The sequence below is a fragment of the Narcine bancroftii genome, chromosome 10 (genome assembly GCF_036971445.1).
Source record: "Narcine bancroftii isolate sNarBan1 chromosome 10, sNarBan1.hap1, whole genome shotgun sequence".
Taxonomy (NCBI): domain Eukaryota; kingdom Metazoa; phylum Chordata; class Chondrichthyes; order Torpediniformes; family Narcinidae; genus Narcine; species Narcine bancroftii.
Window position 1 is genome coordinate 62,731,464 of NC_091478.1, and position 18,223 is coordinate 62,749,686.

At 44.0% G+C, this 18,223-nt stretch overlaps 1 protein-coding gene across 4 annotated transcripts in view; it reads right to left on the reverse strand.

The window, feature by feature from the left end:
• Positions 1-220: 220 nt before the first annotated feature.
• LOC138744616 (endonuclease/exonuclease/phosphatase family domain-containing protein 1-like) overlaps positions 221-18,223 on the reverse strand; it is a 77,919-nt gene continuing 59,916 nt past the window's right edge. For 3 of the 4 annotated variants that reach the window (XM_069901041.1, XM_069901042.1, XM_069901040.1), the window contains exons 5-9: positions 13,013-13,147; positions 8,628-8,748; positions 5,241-5,294; positions 4,407-4,601; positions 221-1,407 (exon numbers count right to left, since the gene is read on the reverse strand). In XM_069901041.1, the coding sequence (XP_069757142.1) occupies positions 1,292-1,407; positions 4,407-4,601; positions 5,241-5,294; positions 8,628-8,748; positions 13,013-13,147 (621 nt within the window). In that variant the 3' untranslated portion in view covers positions 221-1,291. The remainder of the gene's footprint in view (positions 1,408-4,406; positions 4,602-5,240; positions 5,295-8,627; positions 8,749-13,012; positions 13,148-18,223) is intronic. The other variant, XM_069901043.1, reaches the window with a different exon arrangement.

An 18,223-nucleotide genomic window follows, 5' to 3' on the forward strand; every position in this document is an offset into this window, starting at 1 on the left:
CTATGGCTGCGAGGACTGTCTGTGGCTCCCAGCACCTTCTCCTTGTGGCTGCAAAGGTTTCTCTCAGATGCTGCAGTTTCCTTCCACATCGCAAAGACATGCACATTGGTAGATTATGTGAGACGCCACCTCAAGAAGGCAGCCAACATCCATCCGCTATTACCCTGGACTCAACCTTTCCTTACTGCTACCTTCAGCCAGAAGGATCAGAAGCCTGAAGTCTAGGTTCAAGTAGAAATTTTAATTGAACAAATATCAAACCCTAATCACAAACTATCATGGAATCACCTAAAGAACTGTTTGCACCATTGAAACATTACTCTTTTTTGCACTAACTGACACCGTGAATATTTATTTATCCAGCCATTTATATTTATTATCTCTTTTTCTGATTCATGGCATATTGTGGTCATTTAATGTGCATTGTTGAAGTTGATTACTTATGAGTGAGGCTGCAGTAAGAATTTCGGTGCATCTGTACATTGTTCTTATGTGTATGACAATGGACTCTCATTATCTGCAACATCATTTCCAGTGGTTCTCAACCTTTTTCCTTTCCACTCACATCCCAATTTAAGTAATCCCTATGCCTTCTGGTGCTCTGTGATTAGTAAGAGATTGCTTAAGATGGGATGAGGGTGGGAAGAAAAAAACTTGAAACCTACTGTTTTAATCGGACCTCATTGACTTGTTATGTGCACGGATCCATAACTCCAAAGGAAATGGGCCAGTGACAATTTTTCTCAAGCAAAATATTTCACTAACAATTGGGTCTTGAGCAGTGATTCTCAACCTTCCCTTCCCACCTTAAGCAATCCTTTACTGATGACAGAGCACCATTGACATAGGGATTTCTTGAAGTGGTAGGTGAATGGAAAGAAAAAGGTTGCGAACCACTAGGTTACTCACTGCAGAAAACTTCCCTTAGTGCAGATGAATGGGAGAATCCGAGAGGAAGTGATGGAAGAATGGGGAGAACAAAATAGATTAGGTTGAAATCAGTGTAACAATGGGGCACTTGACAGTTGGCATGGACTCCAAAAGTAGGGACTCAGGATATGACTGACTCCTAACTTTTCCCTCCAGAATTTTGCAGCAGACAAGGTTACTATGGATAACCCTTTCTTGAAAATCAAGAGGAGAAGGATCACTAGACCAGTGACATCCCCTGTGCACCTTGTTGGACTAAACAACAAAGAGTTTCATGTAGTGATTGTAGCTCATTTTTAAAATCCTGTTTAAATCAGAACAGATGCATCACTCAGTCTAGAACACAATTTTTAGATTGTTTCTAATCAACGAAGAGCTCGATCCACACCGGACAGTGTTGAGATACGACTCCTCCCCACTTCCAACCATCTGGTATCCAGGGACTGCTGAGGCCTTGTCGGATCACTCCCCATCTCCCTGCAAAGAGAGGAAATAATTACCTGGGCTGCCTTTAGCGAGTTGAGGAGATTGGAAAATTACACAGCTACCACTTTCATGGCTAAATGTGGCATTCTGTCAAGTTCAAGACATCAAGTGATCACCCCTCAACATGGGCTTCAAGGCCGCCAATGCCTTAGCCATTTGGGGCAGATTACATTAGGTCAACAGTTCATCCCGTGAATTCTAAAAGAGTACCACACTGTTGCACTATCACATCCACTCCATGGAGAATTATGTGAAGGACAGAGATTTCTAAGCCGATCAATGGTCTCAGATTGAGTTTTGAAAGATGGGACAATCTAACCAGCTAAGAGAGCACCAGTGGTGCCTTTTCCAAAACATTTGGACAGAGATGAGAATTTTCCATCCAATAAGTTCGTCTGGGTTTTGATGAGAAGCAAGAATGTGAAAAGAATTCATGCTTCTCATCAAAAACTGGAAGAGAACAGCTTTCAGCAGTGGAGATAATCTCACTCATAAGCTTCACCAGGCCGTTATGGAGAAAATAATTGTGACTGTAAAGGCGGATATTCCCTGCCCTCACATCACTGAATCTCCCTCCATAAATCCTCTGTGCATGGCTCCAAGTCACCGAATCCGATCCTTCCTCAGGCTGGTCGCACACGTGGAGAGGAGCGCTCTGTCTTGCTTCATAAATGTACTGCTGCTGCAAGCAGCTGACTAGGGCGGGCTAATGACATCACGATGATGCCACAACCCAGGACCCAGTCACTGTATCAGTAACACTGTAGAAGTACCGGAGGTCAGAGTCCCTCAGCGTGCCGGAGGGGCAGCGCCAGGCAGAGGAAGGATCAATGGCCGTCTTTGTTACCCATAATCCCCCATGCAGCTGGAACCGCTCTGCATTGCCCAGAGCGGTTCCAGCTGCATGGGTGCTTATGGCCACTGAGTCACAGCGTTTTATATATATGGAAGGGTGACATGACAGGGGCATCATGATGTCCAGAGGGTGGGTTTACAGTGCAGACTCTTTAAATTCTGCTGATACAAATTGTGGGCCATTGTCAGAAAATATTGAACTGCACGTTTCACAAACATTTCTATGACTGATTCCACCTGCATTGAATTCGCCCATCGTTATGGAATGAAGATCTACCAGGACCAATGCCTGAAGAGGGCGCACAAAATCAGTGAACTGGTGCGGACTCGAAAGGCCAACATGGCCTGTTTCTGCTCCGTAAATGGTTATATGGTTATATGGTTATGCATGCTGTCATGTTGACGGGCGACACTATGGCACCTGTCACCCTGTCTCCATTTGTTCTGGAGGACACAATGAGGCACCGGTCTTCATAAAAGCGATGATCTAGCAGCCTTTTTGGACTTTCCTATAAAAAGGTAAGTGCACATTTTTCTTGGCCATTGGAGCCGGCCTCAAAGCACCCAAAGTCTGCACAACATCTCCACATGCTGACCTTATGGAAGCTGTTTGATGGAATATGTTTATGAGTTTGTCATGCACAATATACATATGCCCAAAATTCTTATCTCTTGATAAGGGTTCTTTAAAAGATGGCAGTGATGCCATTTTTATTGTTTAGTTCAGCTCCGTCCTTTGAACAGAAGGATGGTTGAGACAAGCTGGAGATCAGTTTGTCCTCCCACCTGGCCACCGGAGTCAGTGATGACCCAGTGGCACAAACACAAACAAACAATGGGCCAAGAGGCCTGATGTCCTGCACACCCCGCCACCCAGCCTCAACCAAGATGGCTGGTGTAGGCAGCCAGTACCATTCACTTCATGTTCCTCATCAAAAGAGGTCAAGTTCCAGTTTATTACCATCTGACTGTACATTTGCAACCAGATGAAATAATGTTCCTCCACACGACAGTGCATACACACACAATACATTTCTCACACAGCATTTAGTAATCACATGCATAAATAAAAATAAATATGTATCAATATTCTGGAATAATGAACTCAGTTTTGTTAATAAGAGACCCAAGTTTGCCATTCATCAATCTCACAGCCTGCAGGAAGAAGCAGGTATATGATTTGTGGATATTAATGTTTTTAATGAATTTCCTGAAACTTAAACTATTTTAAAATACTTAAAAAAAAATTAATTGCTTAATTTCATTTGAACAATTTTTAAATGTCCTGGATTCTCTGAGATTTGAAAGAACTTCAACAGGGCTTTGATGTTGGTGATGTAAGTTTATTGTACAATGTATAGATGCACTAAAATTCTTCTTGCCTGATGCGGTACGTAAAATATATTAATAAGTTGCAAGCATAAATGAAATTACCACGCAAGAGAGAACAAAATAATGAATATTGAAAGCATTGGGCCATGATACAATGTCTGAGGCCTAGTTATTGCATGTAGCCTACTCCACTTTAGGTGAGTGTGGCTATTCCAGAGGAGAACATGCTCATAGCTGACCATATGTTACTATATATATAATATATACTGCCATGTAAAATGGGGTTAACTGGGAAATTTGCTCAGTTAGTGCCCCAGTTACACAGGAGTTAGAAAGGGTCTGACCTGGCCAACCCTGTCAGAATCCAACCAGGTCCCTGACCTACCTCAGAGGTAGTCAGGGAACCCAGTTGAACTTGATCCACAGGTGATTTGAACAGGAAAAGGGCTGACCCGCTTATTCCGGTGACGTCAGTGCGTGGGCCACCATGCAGCCAGGTTCTGAACATCCGGCACTACTTCTGGTGAGTGCGTGATCTATCATTGCAGGGGCAGAATCCCCCTTAAATCGTAGGGGTGGTGATTTAATGGGTCGACCCCTCTGTGATTTAAAAGGTGCACTTTTGCCCCATTAATCCCACCCACATCTCAGGAAGGAGACCCAGGAGCTGCAGTTTAAAATGTTGTTTTTGCCTAGGGCTACATATAGTGTGTGGATCCAGGGAAGGGGTGGGGATGGGGTACGAGGTGAATGTAGGCAGCGGGCAGAATCGAGCACCATCTGACCTAATGACAAGTGGGTACCTGTGTATGCAGCCTGGGACATCCGGTTAAACCAGATATTGTCCTGACAGACATCGCCATTCTGGCTCCTGCTACTGATGTTGGTAAACGTGTCGCTGGGTACACAGTGCTGGAAGTGGCTTTTCCTTAAAATGTTGAACTCACTGGCATCAGGCTGCAAACCGAAGTGTCCCAGAATAATGAACTGCTTTTGTTCTGGAAGACACAAGAAGATATTTCAATTATGCAATTTGACCAGGAGAACAGGTCAAAGCTTTTCATTCCAGTTTATTGTCACATGTACGATGAGAAAGTTGTATTGCAAGCAATCCAGCTACTCAATCCATATCTAGTACAGCAGTTACAAAGCCTGCAGAATTATGAAGTTACAGGAGAGATCAATAAGCACAGATCAAACACATTAAGTGTTTAACTTGAGACAAAAACTAGAGAATACGGGTTAAGGGTGAAAGGTAAAATGTTTAAAGGGAATATTGGGGGGAACTTCTTCATGTCGAGTGATGAACAAGCTGCCAGATGAAGTGGTGAACACAGGCCATGGTCTGGGTGCAGGTCAGTGGGTCTAGACAGAATAATAGCTCATCCCAGACTGGATGGGTTGAAGGACCTGTTTCTGTGCTGCAGTGTTCTATGCCGTGAGGTCCATTCAGGAGTCTGATTGCAGTGGGAATGAAACAGCAGGAAGGAGAAGAGAGTGAGGCTGGGGTTGAGCCCATTTAGTAGGCTGTCTGTTTTTCCAAGGCATCGGGAAGAGTAGAGTGTTGGGGGTTTGTGTGATGTGTTCACAACTCTCTGCAGTTTTTTTTGTGTTCTTGGGTGGAGCAGTTCACTTACCACGCAGTGACAGGATATTTTTGATGGGGCGTCTGTGGAAGATGTGGTGGCCTGCTGGAGATACGTCCAACTTCAGAAGAAGTAGAGATGCTGAGTGCACTCTCATGTTCCACCAGATAAAAAGCTCAATCTGAACCTTCCGAATTCTTTGATCAATTTATCGCCACATCCCAATACTTGCTGTACAATATGTGGAAGTTACCGTTGCTCCTGCTTCTCTCACCTTACTGGGATGTTCACTGAACAAAAGATCACATCTCTGTGGAAGGAAGAAACTCTGCTCCTGCTGCCTCTGGGTTTTTTTTTTGTTAGCGTGGAGAGCCTGCCTCAGAACTGTGGGAGCAAGTTTTCACCTTCTCCACCCAGAGAGTGGAGAGTACCTGGAACTCACTGCCTGAGTCACCGACAGTGTGTAAGAGACAGCACTGGCATAGTGGTTCCAGGCCAAGTGCAGGAAGAAGGGGTTGAGATGGACGGGTGCACAGTGGGCAGCATTAACCTGATGGGTCGAATGCAGCATGATTCAATGAATCAGTGGGTTCTACAACCTGCACCCAATCTGTTATCCCTTCCCTTGAGAGCTAATTGTAGCATCTCTATCAAAGTTGGGAACCTTGTTGGCTGCTTCTCCTCTCTAGGCCAGTGATTCCAATTGTCTGAGCCTCACCCTTACAATATTAGTTAACAGAACTCTGCTGGAACTGGAACTGACTCTGTGGCTGAGGGCTGGCCTGCTATACCAGGCCAGAGAAACATGTGGACACATGGCAATCCATTGGATGAGAACATTGGAGAGAGGCAAGCAAAACCTCCGGAGGACCATCTCCAGTGTGCACTTGGAAGCGCTTACAGAGAAATGATGCTGATTCTAGTTTTATGCCACCTCCACAGTATTTCCAGTTGAGGGGATGGCAGAACTCCAACTATTTCATCTGTTGTCATTACCCTGCTGTGGGATGGGTTTGAACAGAGTATAAGGATTGCTTGACAAAGGGTGTGAATCGGAGGCTGTATGCTGAGGCGTGGCACCTTTAGAGAGCAATGAGGTGCAGAGGTCAGATCAATTCCTGGCCACCTCTTTCTGGAGGAAACAGAATTTTGACTTTATTTGAGAGAAAGACTAATAATCTAGCAGCACACAGTTAGCGCAACTCCTTTACGGCCCCAGTGATCGGGACCGGGGTTCGAATCCTGCGCTGTCTGTAAGAAGTTTGTATATTCTCCCCGGGTCTGTGAGGGTTTTGCCCCAGAGGCTCTAGTTTCTTTCCATCGTTCAAAATGTACCGGTTAATTGGGTGTAAATTTGGCAGCACGGACTCGTGGGCCGAGATGGCCTGTTACCATGCTGCATGTCTACATTTTTATTTAACTTTAAATTTGACCGAGCAGTCTGATCTGTTTCTGGTTTGCCACATGATTTCTTGCTGCTCAGTGATGGCAGATTCCTTGTCGTTTCAGCAGAATCAGAAATTGTGGCACAGGAGGAGGCCGATCAGCCCAGTGTATCCTGCTTGGCAAAAGCCCCCCAGCATGATCCTGCTGCCCTGCTCCAAATCTGCAGCCTGAAGACTACAGCTGCTCAAATGCACATCGAAGTGCTGACTAACAGTGCTGAGGGTCTCTGCTTCCACCATCATTTCACACATCAAGTCCAGGAACCCCATCGTCCTCTGAGTGAAAAACAATTTCTTCACCTCCCCTTTAATCCTATTTCCAATCACTGGCCCTTAACTCCATCCCCAAAGTTCTTCCCTACTCTCAGTCCCTCATGCCTGTTTTGTCTCGTTTTCAAAATCTTTTCAACACCCACTTTTTTGGCAACTCCTCTTATCTCACAGTTTACTTCACTTTCTTCTCTTTGATGCTTTGATAAAGCCCTTTGCCATGTCTTTGACCTTTAGAAGAGTTGTTCAAAAGGATTCACCAGTAAACACTGCAGTACTCCACTCAACTTCCTCAGAAGGCTAAGGAAACTTAGCATGTCCGCCAAATCCCTTACAATTTCTATAGAAACACCGTAGAAAATATTCTGTCTGGATGCATCACAGCCAGGCATGGGAACTGCTCACAGATCAGGCCGTCACATAAACCAACCTCCCCTCCATTGACTCTGCCTAGGCCTCATGCCAACGTGCTGAAGGACCTGACCCCACTCTCTTTTCCCATGAGGCTGAAGATAAACGTGCTTGAAAACACAAACCTCCAGATAGTTATTTCTTGCTGTTATCAGACTCTTGAATGGACTTTCCCTAAGTAAAAAAACGATGCCTTGGCCAGTTCAACTATGTTTTTTTTCTTTAACACAATGGCCTGCATGTTTTGTTTCATGTGACAATATACTCTGCACTTTTGTTTTTATCCTTGCATTATTTGTTGTATTAAGTAGATATTGACTTGCCTGGATAGCAGGCAATTCACTGCAACTTGGTACCAATGCTCCCTCTAATTTTGAGTAGTCAGTGTGCCCAAAAATCTTATGTTGTGGAAATTTTTTTCCTGTGACTAAAGTGTGTGCACGTTGAATGCTTGTGCAAATGTAAACTTGAAATTGTTCCACGATAATTTTGGCACAGCCTCTCTCTCACGGCTAATAAAACTGTTCTGGCATGTTTTAGTATAATCCTTTGGCTTGGCTTTGTGGACGAAGATTTATGGAGGGATATGTCCACGTCTGCTGCAGGCTCGTTGGTGACTGACAAGTCCGATGTGGGACAGGCAGGCACGGTTGCTGCGGTTGCAAGGGAAAATTGGTGGGTTGGGGTTGGGTGTTGGGTTTTTCCTCCTTTGTCTTTTGTCAGTGAGGTGGGCTCTGCGGTCTTCTTCAAAGGAGGTTGCTACCCGCCGAACTGTGAGGCGCCAAGATGCACAATTGGAGATGAGATCAGCCCACTGGCGGTGGTCAATGTGGCAGGCACCAAGAGATTTCTTTAAGCAGTCCTTGTACCTCTTCTTTGGTGCACCTCTGTCTCGGTGGCCAGTGGAGAGCTCGCCATAGAACACGATCTTGGGAAGGTGATGGTCCTCCATTCTGGAGACGTGACCCACCCAGCGCAGTTAGTATAATACAAGTATGATTAACTACTTGTTTAACTGACTAACTAATTAACAGAAATGGTTCGCTAAGAGATTATTTTTGATAAGTATAATTATTAATTACTACATTATTTTAGGTAACTAACCTTTTGTGCACAAATGAATTTCCTTTGTGCGCTGGCTGCAAAACACGTGTGCGCGCGCACAGGGTTGAAGGGACAGTGCTCGGCAGCCACGGTAATCTCAAATCAATGGAGCTCAATTCTCGAGTGACATGGACAAAATGGCAGGACTTCCGCTGAATTTTCCCCAAACCATCCCCTCCCTCTTGCCGTTTTCATGGAATGGAAGTACCTGTGAGGTGAGGCTGCAGGGCTGCCATGTCCAAGTGTCTGTTACTGATGCCCGTCGGGACTCCCGATGAATGGTTTGCCTTCAGATGGATGTTGATGAGGTTGAGCGGGAGCTCTCCCATCTGCAAAAGTCAGACCCGGAACAGACAGAGGAAAGTCTCCATTAGTTTTGCAAACCACAGACTTAACCAAAAAAAATCAGATGCAGGCAACTTCACGAAAAAGATAAAAGTTCCAAAATTCCCATTGATGAGAATCCTAGTTGCTACACTCATTTTTGTCCAGTGGCTGCACTAATCCAAGTTTGCCATATGCCAGGGTAATTTAGAAACCTTCTTTTGCTTGGGTACAACACCAATCCCTCCCACCCCTCCCCTTTAAGGGAATTTCTGCCCTTACATTTATTTTATTGAAACAGTATCTAATTACAGTAGATGTCCAATAATCTACTATCCCATTATTTGGAAACACTCATGGTTCATCAACTGGCTTATCAAGTAACATTTGACACACTTCCTTCCAATTTAATGGACCTTTACTCCCTTCCACTTGCTGCCCAACTCATTTCCCACTTGCTGGGGCTCGAATTCGCTAGGTTCCCAGTCAGCTCATTCGCGACCCAATTCTAATCTCCATTTTTATCTTAACCGGGGTCGATTCCCCATTTAATTATAATACCATGTATTATCAAAGAAAATGAACAAAAATTGCCTGGTACATGTCCCCATCGTACTGGGCGATTAGAGTTTCAGTCACTGGAAACGGATGCATGGAAGAGGCACTCGAAGAGTATCAGCAACATGACCTGGGACATTAGATTGGCTGTGATTGGCACAATCTTTCCCAAAACTTTAAATAACCAGCTCCACTCCCAAGGTGAGTTGAGAGAGCAAGAACAAAGACAAAAGAACATAAATTAAACAATGTGGGAGCTGCAAACACAGTCACAAATACAAGCCATTCAGCCCAACTTGTCCATGCTCACTAGCTTGTCCTCTTTGCTGCTTTTTAGCCCATATATCAGGGGTGGCCAAACTTGCTTAATGTAAGAGGCACAAACGATGATGCTCAGATGCTTGAGAGCCGCAGGACATGAACAAAATTCACACATATGTTTTTATTGTGACATACACATTTTGTTACAAAACATTTATATAAATTTTAAGAAAAGTGTATTAAATGCAATAATATTTATTCATGCCTGCAGTTTTAAAACTGTTAATTTGTATTAGTTTCAATAATCACAAAGACACAAATACGTAAAAAAAGATAAACCAAAAAATTAGAGATATTTTAGTCAGATTTCCACCTTACAAAGTTAGACTAATTATAATTATATTTTTATAACTAAAATACAATGCTACAAATATCAGGCTACTAAAGACGCAAGTCGGGCGGGCGAGAGACCGGCAGCGTGAGTTGGGCGGGCAAGGGGGAGATACTGGCAGCGCGAATCAGGCGGGCGAGGGGGGGGTCGAAATTTATAGAATATTCGAATTTTCCATGAGCCGCATATTAAAGGTCAAAGAGCTACATGTGACTCGCAAGCCATGGTTTGGCCACCCCTGCCATATATCTCTAACCCTGAACCTCTCAAACTCTCTGAAACATTACAATTGTATCCCCCTTCCACCTCTTCCTCTAACAGTTCTAATACTATGTGGAAAAGGTACCCCCTCAGGTCTCCTTTAAATCTCTTACCCTAAATCTATGCTTTAGACTCTCGTGCCCTGGGAAAGATACCTAATCAATGCTCCCATGATTTTATAAATCTCCATATATAGCCCTCCGCAGTCTCCAAGGTAAAGAGCCGCAGCCTATATGGTCTCTCCCTATAACTCAAGACCTGCAGTCCTGGCAATATCCTCGTGAATCTTCTCTGCGCCCTTTCCAGCTCAATGACATGCAGCTGGGTGACCTGAATGCACACAATACTCCAAAGTGTAGCTTCCCCAATGTCTTCTACAATGATGACATGACGTCCCAACTCTTGCACTCAGTGCCTTGACTGATGAAGTAACCATGCCACACACATGTTCTTCAACACCCTGTCTACCTGCAAGAACACTTTCAGCGAATTAATTACTTGTATCCCTTGATTTCTCTGTTCTAATGCATTCTCCAGGCCCCTGTTATTTACTACACAAGTTCTGCCTTGCTTTAACATATCAAAAATTGTTCATCCATGTTCTTACTCTCCCGACTGCTCCCATTCACTCACTGACCAGATAACCTGGTTCAGACTTTGTCACCGTGGTCACTCAGAGATCTCCCCCTCACCCAACATTCCTGCAATTCATTGGTCTCCTTCCCAATTCTGATGATGGATTTGTGAGCTGAAACATGAGCTCTGCTTCATTTCCCATGAATGTGGCCAACCTGCTGATGTGGCCTTCAGCAGCATTTTGCTGCTTTAATTTTTTGTTAATTTAGACATACAATATGGTAACAGGCTTGGTCCAGCCCACGTCCCTGTGCCACCCAAATACCCCAATTAACCTAAAATCCCTGCTCGTTTTGAAGGGTGGGAGGAAAATGGAGCACCCAGACAAAATTCACGTAGGAGAACGTACAAATACCTTACAGACAGCACAGGATTCGAACCCCTGACCCAGTCACTGGCACTGTTAATTCTACCCTCTGTAGTATTTAAGTTTATTTTTACAGGCTCCTTTATAAGCTTTTTATATGAAATGCAAGCGACATCTACCTCCATCACAACTCCAGTGCAGTGTGAAACAATTAATCGCTTGTGAAGTTGGAGGTTTGGTTTCGAGAAGGACTGCATAAGATCATCCTTCCATCCTCAAGTAATTTGCTTTGTGTTCCAGTAGATGGCAGCATCCACTGATGGCCAGTTTAAAAAAAATTTAGACATGCATCATGGTAACAAGCCAATTCAGCCCAATGAGTCCGTGCTGCCCAATTTACACCCCATTAACCTACACTCCTAGAAGGTTTTGAAGGATTGGAGGAAACCAGAGCCCCTGGGGAAAACCCTCGCAGACACGGGGAGAATGTACAAACCCCTTACAGCGCGGGATTCGAACCCAGATCCGGTCCCAATTGCTGATGCTGCGCTAACTGCTACGCCAACCGTGCTGTCCTGTTGCAGTGGGTGGGCTCACCAAAGAACAGGCCCTTTGGTCCATCAAGTTCTTACTGGTCATCAAGCCCCCCCCAGTGACACTCATCCCTTTTTATCCTCCTCACATTCCCATTGACACCACCCAGATTCTATCACTCACCTCAGCATGGCCAACTAACCTAGCAATGCTTTGGGTGTGGAAGGAAACAGGACCACCCAGAGAAAACCCAAATGGTCACAGGGATATAGCATCAGAGGTGGATTGGACCTGGGTCACTGGAGCTGTGAGGATTTTCTTATTTACAACACAGTAGAAACTGATTTTGGCCTTCGAAACCCATACTAACCCATCAACCCCCAACATTTTTGGAGGGTGGGAGGAAACTGGAGCACCCGGAGGAAGCCCATACAGGTCAAAGTGTAGCTTCCCCAATGTCTTCTACAATGATGACATGACGTCCCAACTCTTGCACTCAGTGCCTTGACTGATGAAGTAACCATGCCACACACATGTTCTTCAACACCCTGTCTACCTGCAAGAACACTTTCAGCGAATTAATTACTTGTATCCCTTGATTTCTCTGTTCTAATGCATTCTCCAGGCCCCTGTTACAAACTTCATACAGACAGTGGCGAAATTCAAACCAAAGTTGCTGGCGCTGTAATAGTGTGGTGCTAACTGTGCCACCCATGGTTACCATGGATATATTCATACAATAATTTGTCTGAAGCTTTAAACACAGGAAAACATTCCATGCTGATTCAATGAGGGACAAGAATTGAAAGGGGATCAACACTGAGCCACGATGGGAGAGTCCAGAAAGATAACTGCTTGAAAGATGATGTCAGAAGAGGTCTGAGGGTTAGAGATTGAGTGAGATTCCAGGAATTTCTGAGTCTTGGGTACTGGTGCTGGATGAGGCTCGACAGGAAATGAACTCAAGGCCCACAGTGGGAGGAGGACGTTGGTGATCGAGGAGGCAGCAGAGGTACAGTGAGTCAAAGATCCTTTGTGCTGGTCAGTGGGGCGGGATGAGAAGTCACGAATGTTTTGCGTGTGATGTTTTGCAGTAACGAGGATGCAAAGGTCGGGCAGGAAGCAGGTCCTGGTGAAATCCAGTCTCAAGGGGAGAAGCCAGGGTACGGGACCAGGAAAAGATGTGTGGAATGCAGGTTTTCTGCGCTCCCCACCTCCCCCACCCCCATGATCTGGTGCCATGATCAGATTTCTCAGGTACTTTAAAGCAGCCCCGCTTCCATCCATTGATCCACATCCAATTGATCCAATAGTGCCTTACCTTGAAGTAGGCCAGCACTGGTTGATGGTAAGGCTGATACGTGTTGTCCTGCTCCAGTAGGACCTCAAGGTTGACAGCCTGATTTAGCTTAAGGCCAGTGCTGCTGTCCCAAAGAAAGGCCACTCGCTCAATATCCTGGGTGAACAAACAGTGAGACAGTTATGCTATACCTCAGAAAGAAAAGTTTGCAGAGAGCGGGGGATTGTCCAATGAACAACTGTGGCGCGCATCACTCACTTCTAATTACTCTCGAGCAACTCACCTGACCTCAAATACTACATTTCCTTGCAAAGGAAGAAACAGTGAGAGGCCAATGGTGTCTTAAAAAGCAAGGAGCTGCGGCAGAGCAAGTTGAAATATAACAGGCATGAAATAAGACGGGATAAGGCAAATGTGTGGCTTTAAATGAGAGTGGAAATTTGGGAGTTGACCTTCAATATCAATAGATTGAGTCCTTGCCATGGATTCTTCCTATATTGCAGAGACTGAAATTGGATATAGCACACCAGTTGTGGAGGATGTTTTATAAAGACTCTTTTTCCTTGCTTTTGCACTAAAGACCTTGATTTAAAAGCTCAGAAAACACCAGCTGCTTTTTCAACTTATCCTGCCCCCTTCAAAACTGTGTGGACATATCTCCCTGAGCCTGTATTCCCTTCAGGGTCAGCACGTTGGCATAGTGGTTAGCACAATGCCCTTACTGCGCCAGTGACTGGGACCAGGGTTCGAATCTCACGCTGTCCGTAAGGAGTTGGTGGATTCTGCCTGTGTCAGTGTGCGCTTTCCCTGGGGCCTCTGGTTTCCTCCCACCTTTTGAAAAGTACTGGGACTGTAAATTGGGTGGCACGGACTCGTGGGCCAAAATGGGCTGTTATTGTGCTGATTGTCTAAATTTAATTTTTTAAATTAAAAATGTCATCCACTTGTGTTCCACTGTTTACATCACACCTCCTTTGCATTAAGACTTGCCTGCGGCATACCTGCACATGAAGCCTAAGCTCCTTAGTGCTTTCTACACTTCTGAGCTGGGCATCATTTGTAGGTTTTGACCTTGTGGCCTGAACTCTCCAAGTTATTATCACATGAGTAAACAGAAATCCATGCTTGGTGAACTACTGACTAATTTCCTCTACGTTGAAAAATAACCATTAATGCTAGGGAAATATAAAAATGTAGGAGCAGGAGTGGGCCACTTGGACTCTTAAGCCACTTAATAAGATCATGGCCAATCTGACGGCAACTGTGCTCCATCCTTTCCACCCTGTTGCTTATCAAGAATCCTTCAACCTTTTGCCTTAAAAATATTCAGACTCTACTTTTACTGGCCTTTCAAGAGATTTCTGACTCTCTGTTCCACTTGAACGAACCATGATTTATTTTTGAATAGAGAATTCTAACTAAAGAGCCACACTGTTGAGACCCTCTGTTTTGATTACCATAAATATTCGTGTATAATGCGTTCCGTATCTAATGCAGCCCCCCCCGCATTTTTGAGGGGAAAAAGAGGGAAAGATTTTACCCCCGGGTATAATACGACCCCCCCCTCACCCGCTTGAGTCACGCTGGCGTCTCTCCAGCCCGAGTTGTGAGTTGCAGAAAGAAAAATTAAAATTTTACTCCCGTGTATAATGCAAACACCCCCCCCCCCCATTTTTGAGGGGAAAAAATTTTCTCATTATACTCGAATATTTACAGTAATCCTTTGACTTCTTTTACCAAACCTATTTCTAAATAGGTGCATTGCCTTTTTTATACTTCTTACTGACATGCTGGTCATGTGACACTTAAGCAATGCTTAACACTCACTGTTACCTTTTTATAAAACTCAGGTTAATTAAGTGTGATTTGCTTTTTTCAAATCTGTTCTGACTTCCATAAATAACCTCATTCCCATCCAGGTGAAGGATAACTGAGATTTCCCCAACAAGGTACAATTGACCAGTTTATGGTGATTGGGTTTTACCCACTTCACTTTTTGAATGAGGGTGCAATTCCCTTTCCCCATGTCCAGGGATGATCAGGTTAGTCCTTCTGCAAATGTCGCATCTCCTTCCCTCAGTGACTTAGGATTGTCCTGGATTGGGTGATTTATCCACCCCATGGATCCCTAGCCTGAGCAATACATTCATATGAAATTTTAATCCTTCTAACATCTTGACTATTTCCTCATTTGCCATCTTCTTCCTTGGGAAGGACAAATACAAACTAACCCTTCAGCCATTCCCTTTGCCTTGATGTCCTCATTCTTCTTTTAAGTATTCCATAGAATATTATACCACAGAAAACAGGCCATTCAGCCCTTCTAGTCTCTGCCAAAATGTCACTACTTGTCTCATTGACCTGCACCCAGTCCATAACCCTCTAGACCTCTCCCATCCATGTATCTATCCAAATTCTTCTTAAAACGTAAGAGTAAGCCCACATTTACCAGATCAGATGGCAGCTTTTTCCACATTCCCACCGCTCTCTTAGTGAAGTTCCCCCTAAACCTTTCCCCTTTCACCCTAAAGCCATATCCTCTTGTATTTACCTCTCCTAATCTCGGTGGAAAAAGCCTACTTGCATTTGCTCTGTCTATACCCCTTGTAATTTTGTAAACCTATATCACATCTCCTCCCATTCTTCTACTCTCCAAGGAATAAAGTTCCAATCTGTTTAATCTTTCTCTGCAACTTAACACTCGAAGACCCAACAACATCCTAGTAAGTTTTCTCTGCACTCTCTCAATCCTACTGGTATCCTTCCTGTAGTTAGGTGATCAAAACTGCACAAAATACTCCAAATTTGGCCTCACCAATGTCTTATACAACCTCATCGTAACATCCCAACTCCTGTACTCAATACATTGATTTATGAAGGCCAAGATGCCAAAAGCTGACATTACATTAATATTGATATTAGAGTTTACATCATTGTTCATATGTCCACAGAACACTTTTGTGTTTTCTTTTAGAGTCACAGTTATACAGCACAGAAGCAGGCCCTTTGGCCCATCATGTTAATGCTGACCCCCTTTTTGCCCATCTCTGCTAATCCTGTTTGCCTGCATTAGGATTATATCCTTCTATGTCTTCTATTCCTAAATGCCTCTTAAACCTAGTAATTGCATCGGATTGCACCATCTACTCTGCCAGTATGTCACTTTTTGTGGAAAAAGAATATTTCCATCACTTCTCCTTTCAAACTCCTTCCTCTCGGCTTAAACCCATGCTGCTGCTTCTTGCTATCACGGCCGCAGGGGAAAGATTTTGACTATCTTGCATAACTGTACTGTTCATTACCATGTATATTATCAGGTTACTTTTCTGTCTCGTCTCTTTAGCTCCTGGGTAAACAACCCCAGTCAATTATGTTAGTTTTAAATCTATCAACTCTCTGCATCCTCCACACTCTACCTTCTTTTCACATGCTGTTAACATGATACCTATCATCTTTCCTTTATTCCGCATGTCTCATTCTCTCCTTTCCATTCTCCAAACAGCTGGAGCTTTAGTTACCCACTTCACCCTTGAACGAGTGACCCATTGCCTCATTGATAGCTGCTTATTACTTAATTAGTATCGTTCCTGTCAAGCTGTGATTTCAATGGACTCGGGGCAGGTCTGTATCCACCTCTGCAAGCCCGGCCCTCCTCCATTTAGCTCAGTAGCTCCATGTAGTTTTAGCTGTTCTAAACATTGTGGTTCCTCAATCGAAGGTGGTTGCCCCCCAATTGATGCTTGTCCCATTTGGCCAATTCACCACGTCTTTCTTCCTCATTGGACCCATTATGAACACATCAAGAATCCTCTTCTTTCACCAAACTTCATTGCTTTACATTGCCAGCATACATTAAGACAATTGAAGGTTCCTGCTAGAACTGTTCGTTCATTGTCATCTGGACTGCATGCATGCAATCAGACAAAATAGTGTTTCTCTGGGCCATGGTGCACACACATTCACACATAATACATTTCTCACATAGCACATAATCACATACATATATTTTGAAATATAACATCAAATAAATATGTATAAATATTCTAGAATAATTTTCTTAATTTGATTAGTAAGAGATCTAAGGTTGCAGGATAAGGTTCATCAATCTCGCAGCTTGCAAGAAGAAGCAATTTCCCATCACAGCAGGCCTGATTTTGATGCTCCTACATCTCCTACCTCATGGCAGTAGCTTGAATATTAGGGGTCCTCAATAATTGTCAGAGCCCTGTTTATCATCAATAGAGGAAAGGGAGACTCCATTAATATTCTCGGCCGTTTTGATGTTCCTTTGTATTGACTTCGATGCTTTACCTCTAAGGTTCCACACAATGATGCAAGGCACTCTGCATTCAATGGTTATTTTAACTCTAAAATTCTTCTCAATGTTGGCTCACTTGACAACTTCTTAGGAGAAGATGCCCATAGATGTGCCTCCATTGTTTCTTAACTGTAAGAGATTATTTCTTTGAATGTCTCCAGGACATTGTCCCCTTGGCGGTACAACCCTAAGCTCTGGAATCCACGTGAGAATGTAAATTTTAAAATATTGACTGGAAGAGACAAGCTAGCTGCATTCCTTTCTCTCTACTTATCAGGTGCAGCTGATAAGGACCTCATTATTTGGCAAGGTAGTAAAAGGCTATTAACCATTGGGTAAGGGACACAACCCTGAACAATGAATCCCAAGAAAATTCTAAGAAATATGTACTGAAATGGAGCAGTGTGTTCAAATGTTCTAGAAGCCTGACTGTATAAATATATGACTTCTAAGCCATGAGGCAGACTAGCTTGGCGTGAGACTAGCTGCTCAAGGCAGTGCCTCTTGCTGGAAAAGAGTTCTCATGTTTTGCATAGTGATTGGAAATCTGTTTGTGCAGCTGAACTCGTGTTTGTTTCCAAACAACCAAAGGTCCACTTTAACACACTGCTCTTTCTACCTTCCCCTTGGTGCTGGAGGTAATGTTGCTGCCTCATGGCTCCAGAGATCAAGGTTCGATTCTCACTTCTGGGGTTGCTTGTTGTCCCTGCTACTCTGTTGGCTTCCCTAGCCATTCCAATTACCTCCGCATCCCCAAATCTCTGCTTGTTGGTAGGTTAAATGATTAAGATAAACCATCCTTGGTGAGGGTTGGTGGGGTAGGTTTTAAGGAAATGTTGGCAATGGGGTTGATGGGACTGCACTGAGGGATGCACAGACTGGATGAGTCAAATACCCTCCTTTGTAGCTTGAGG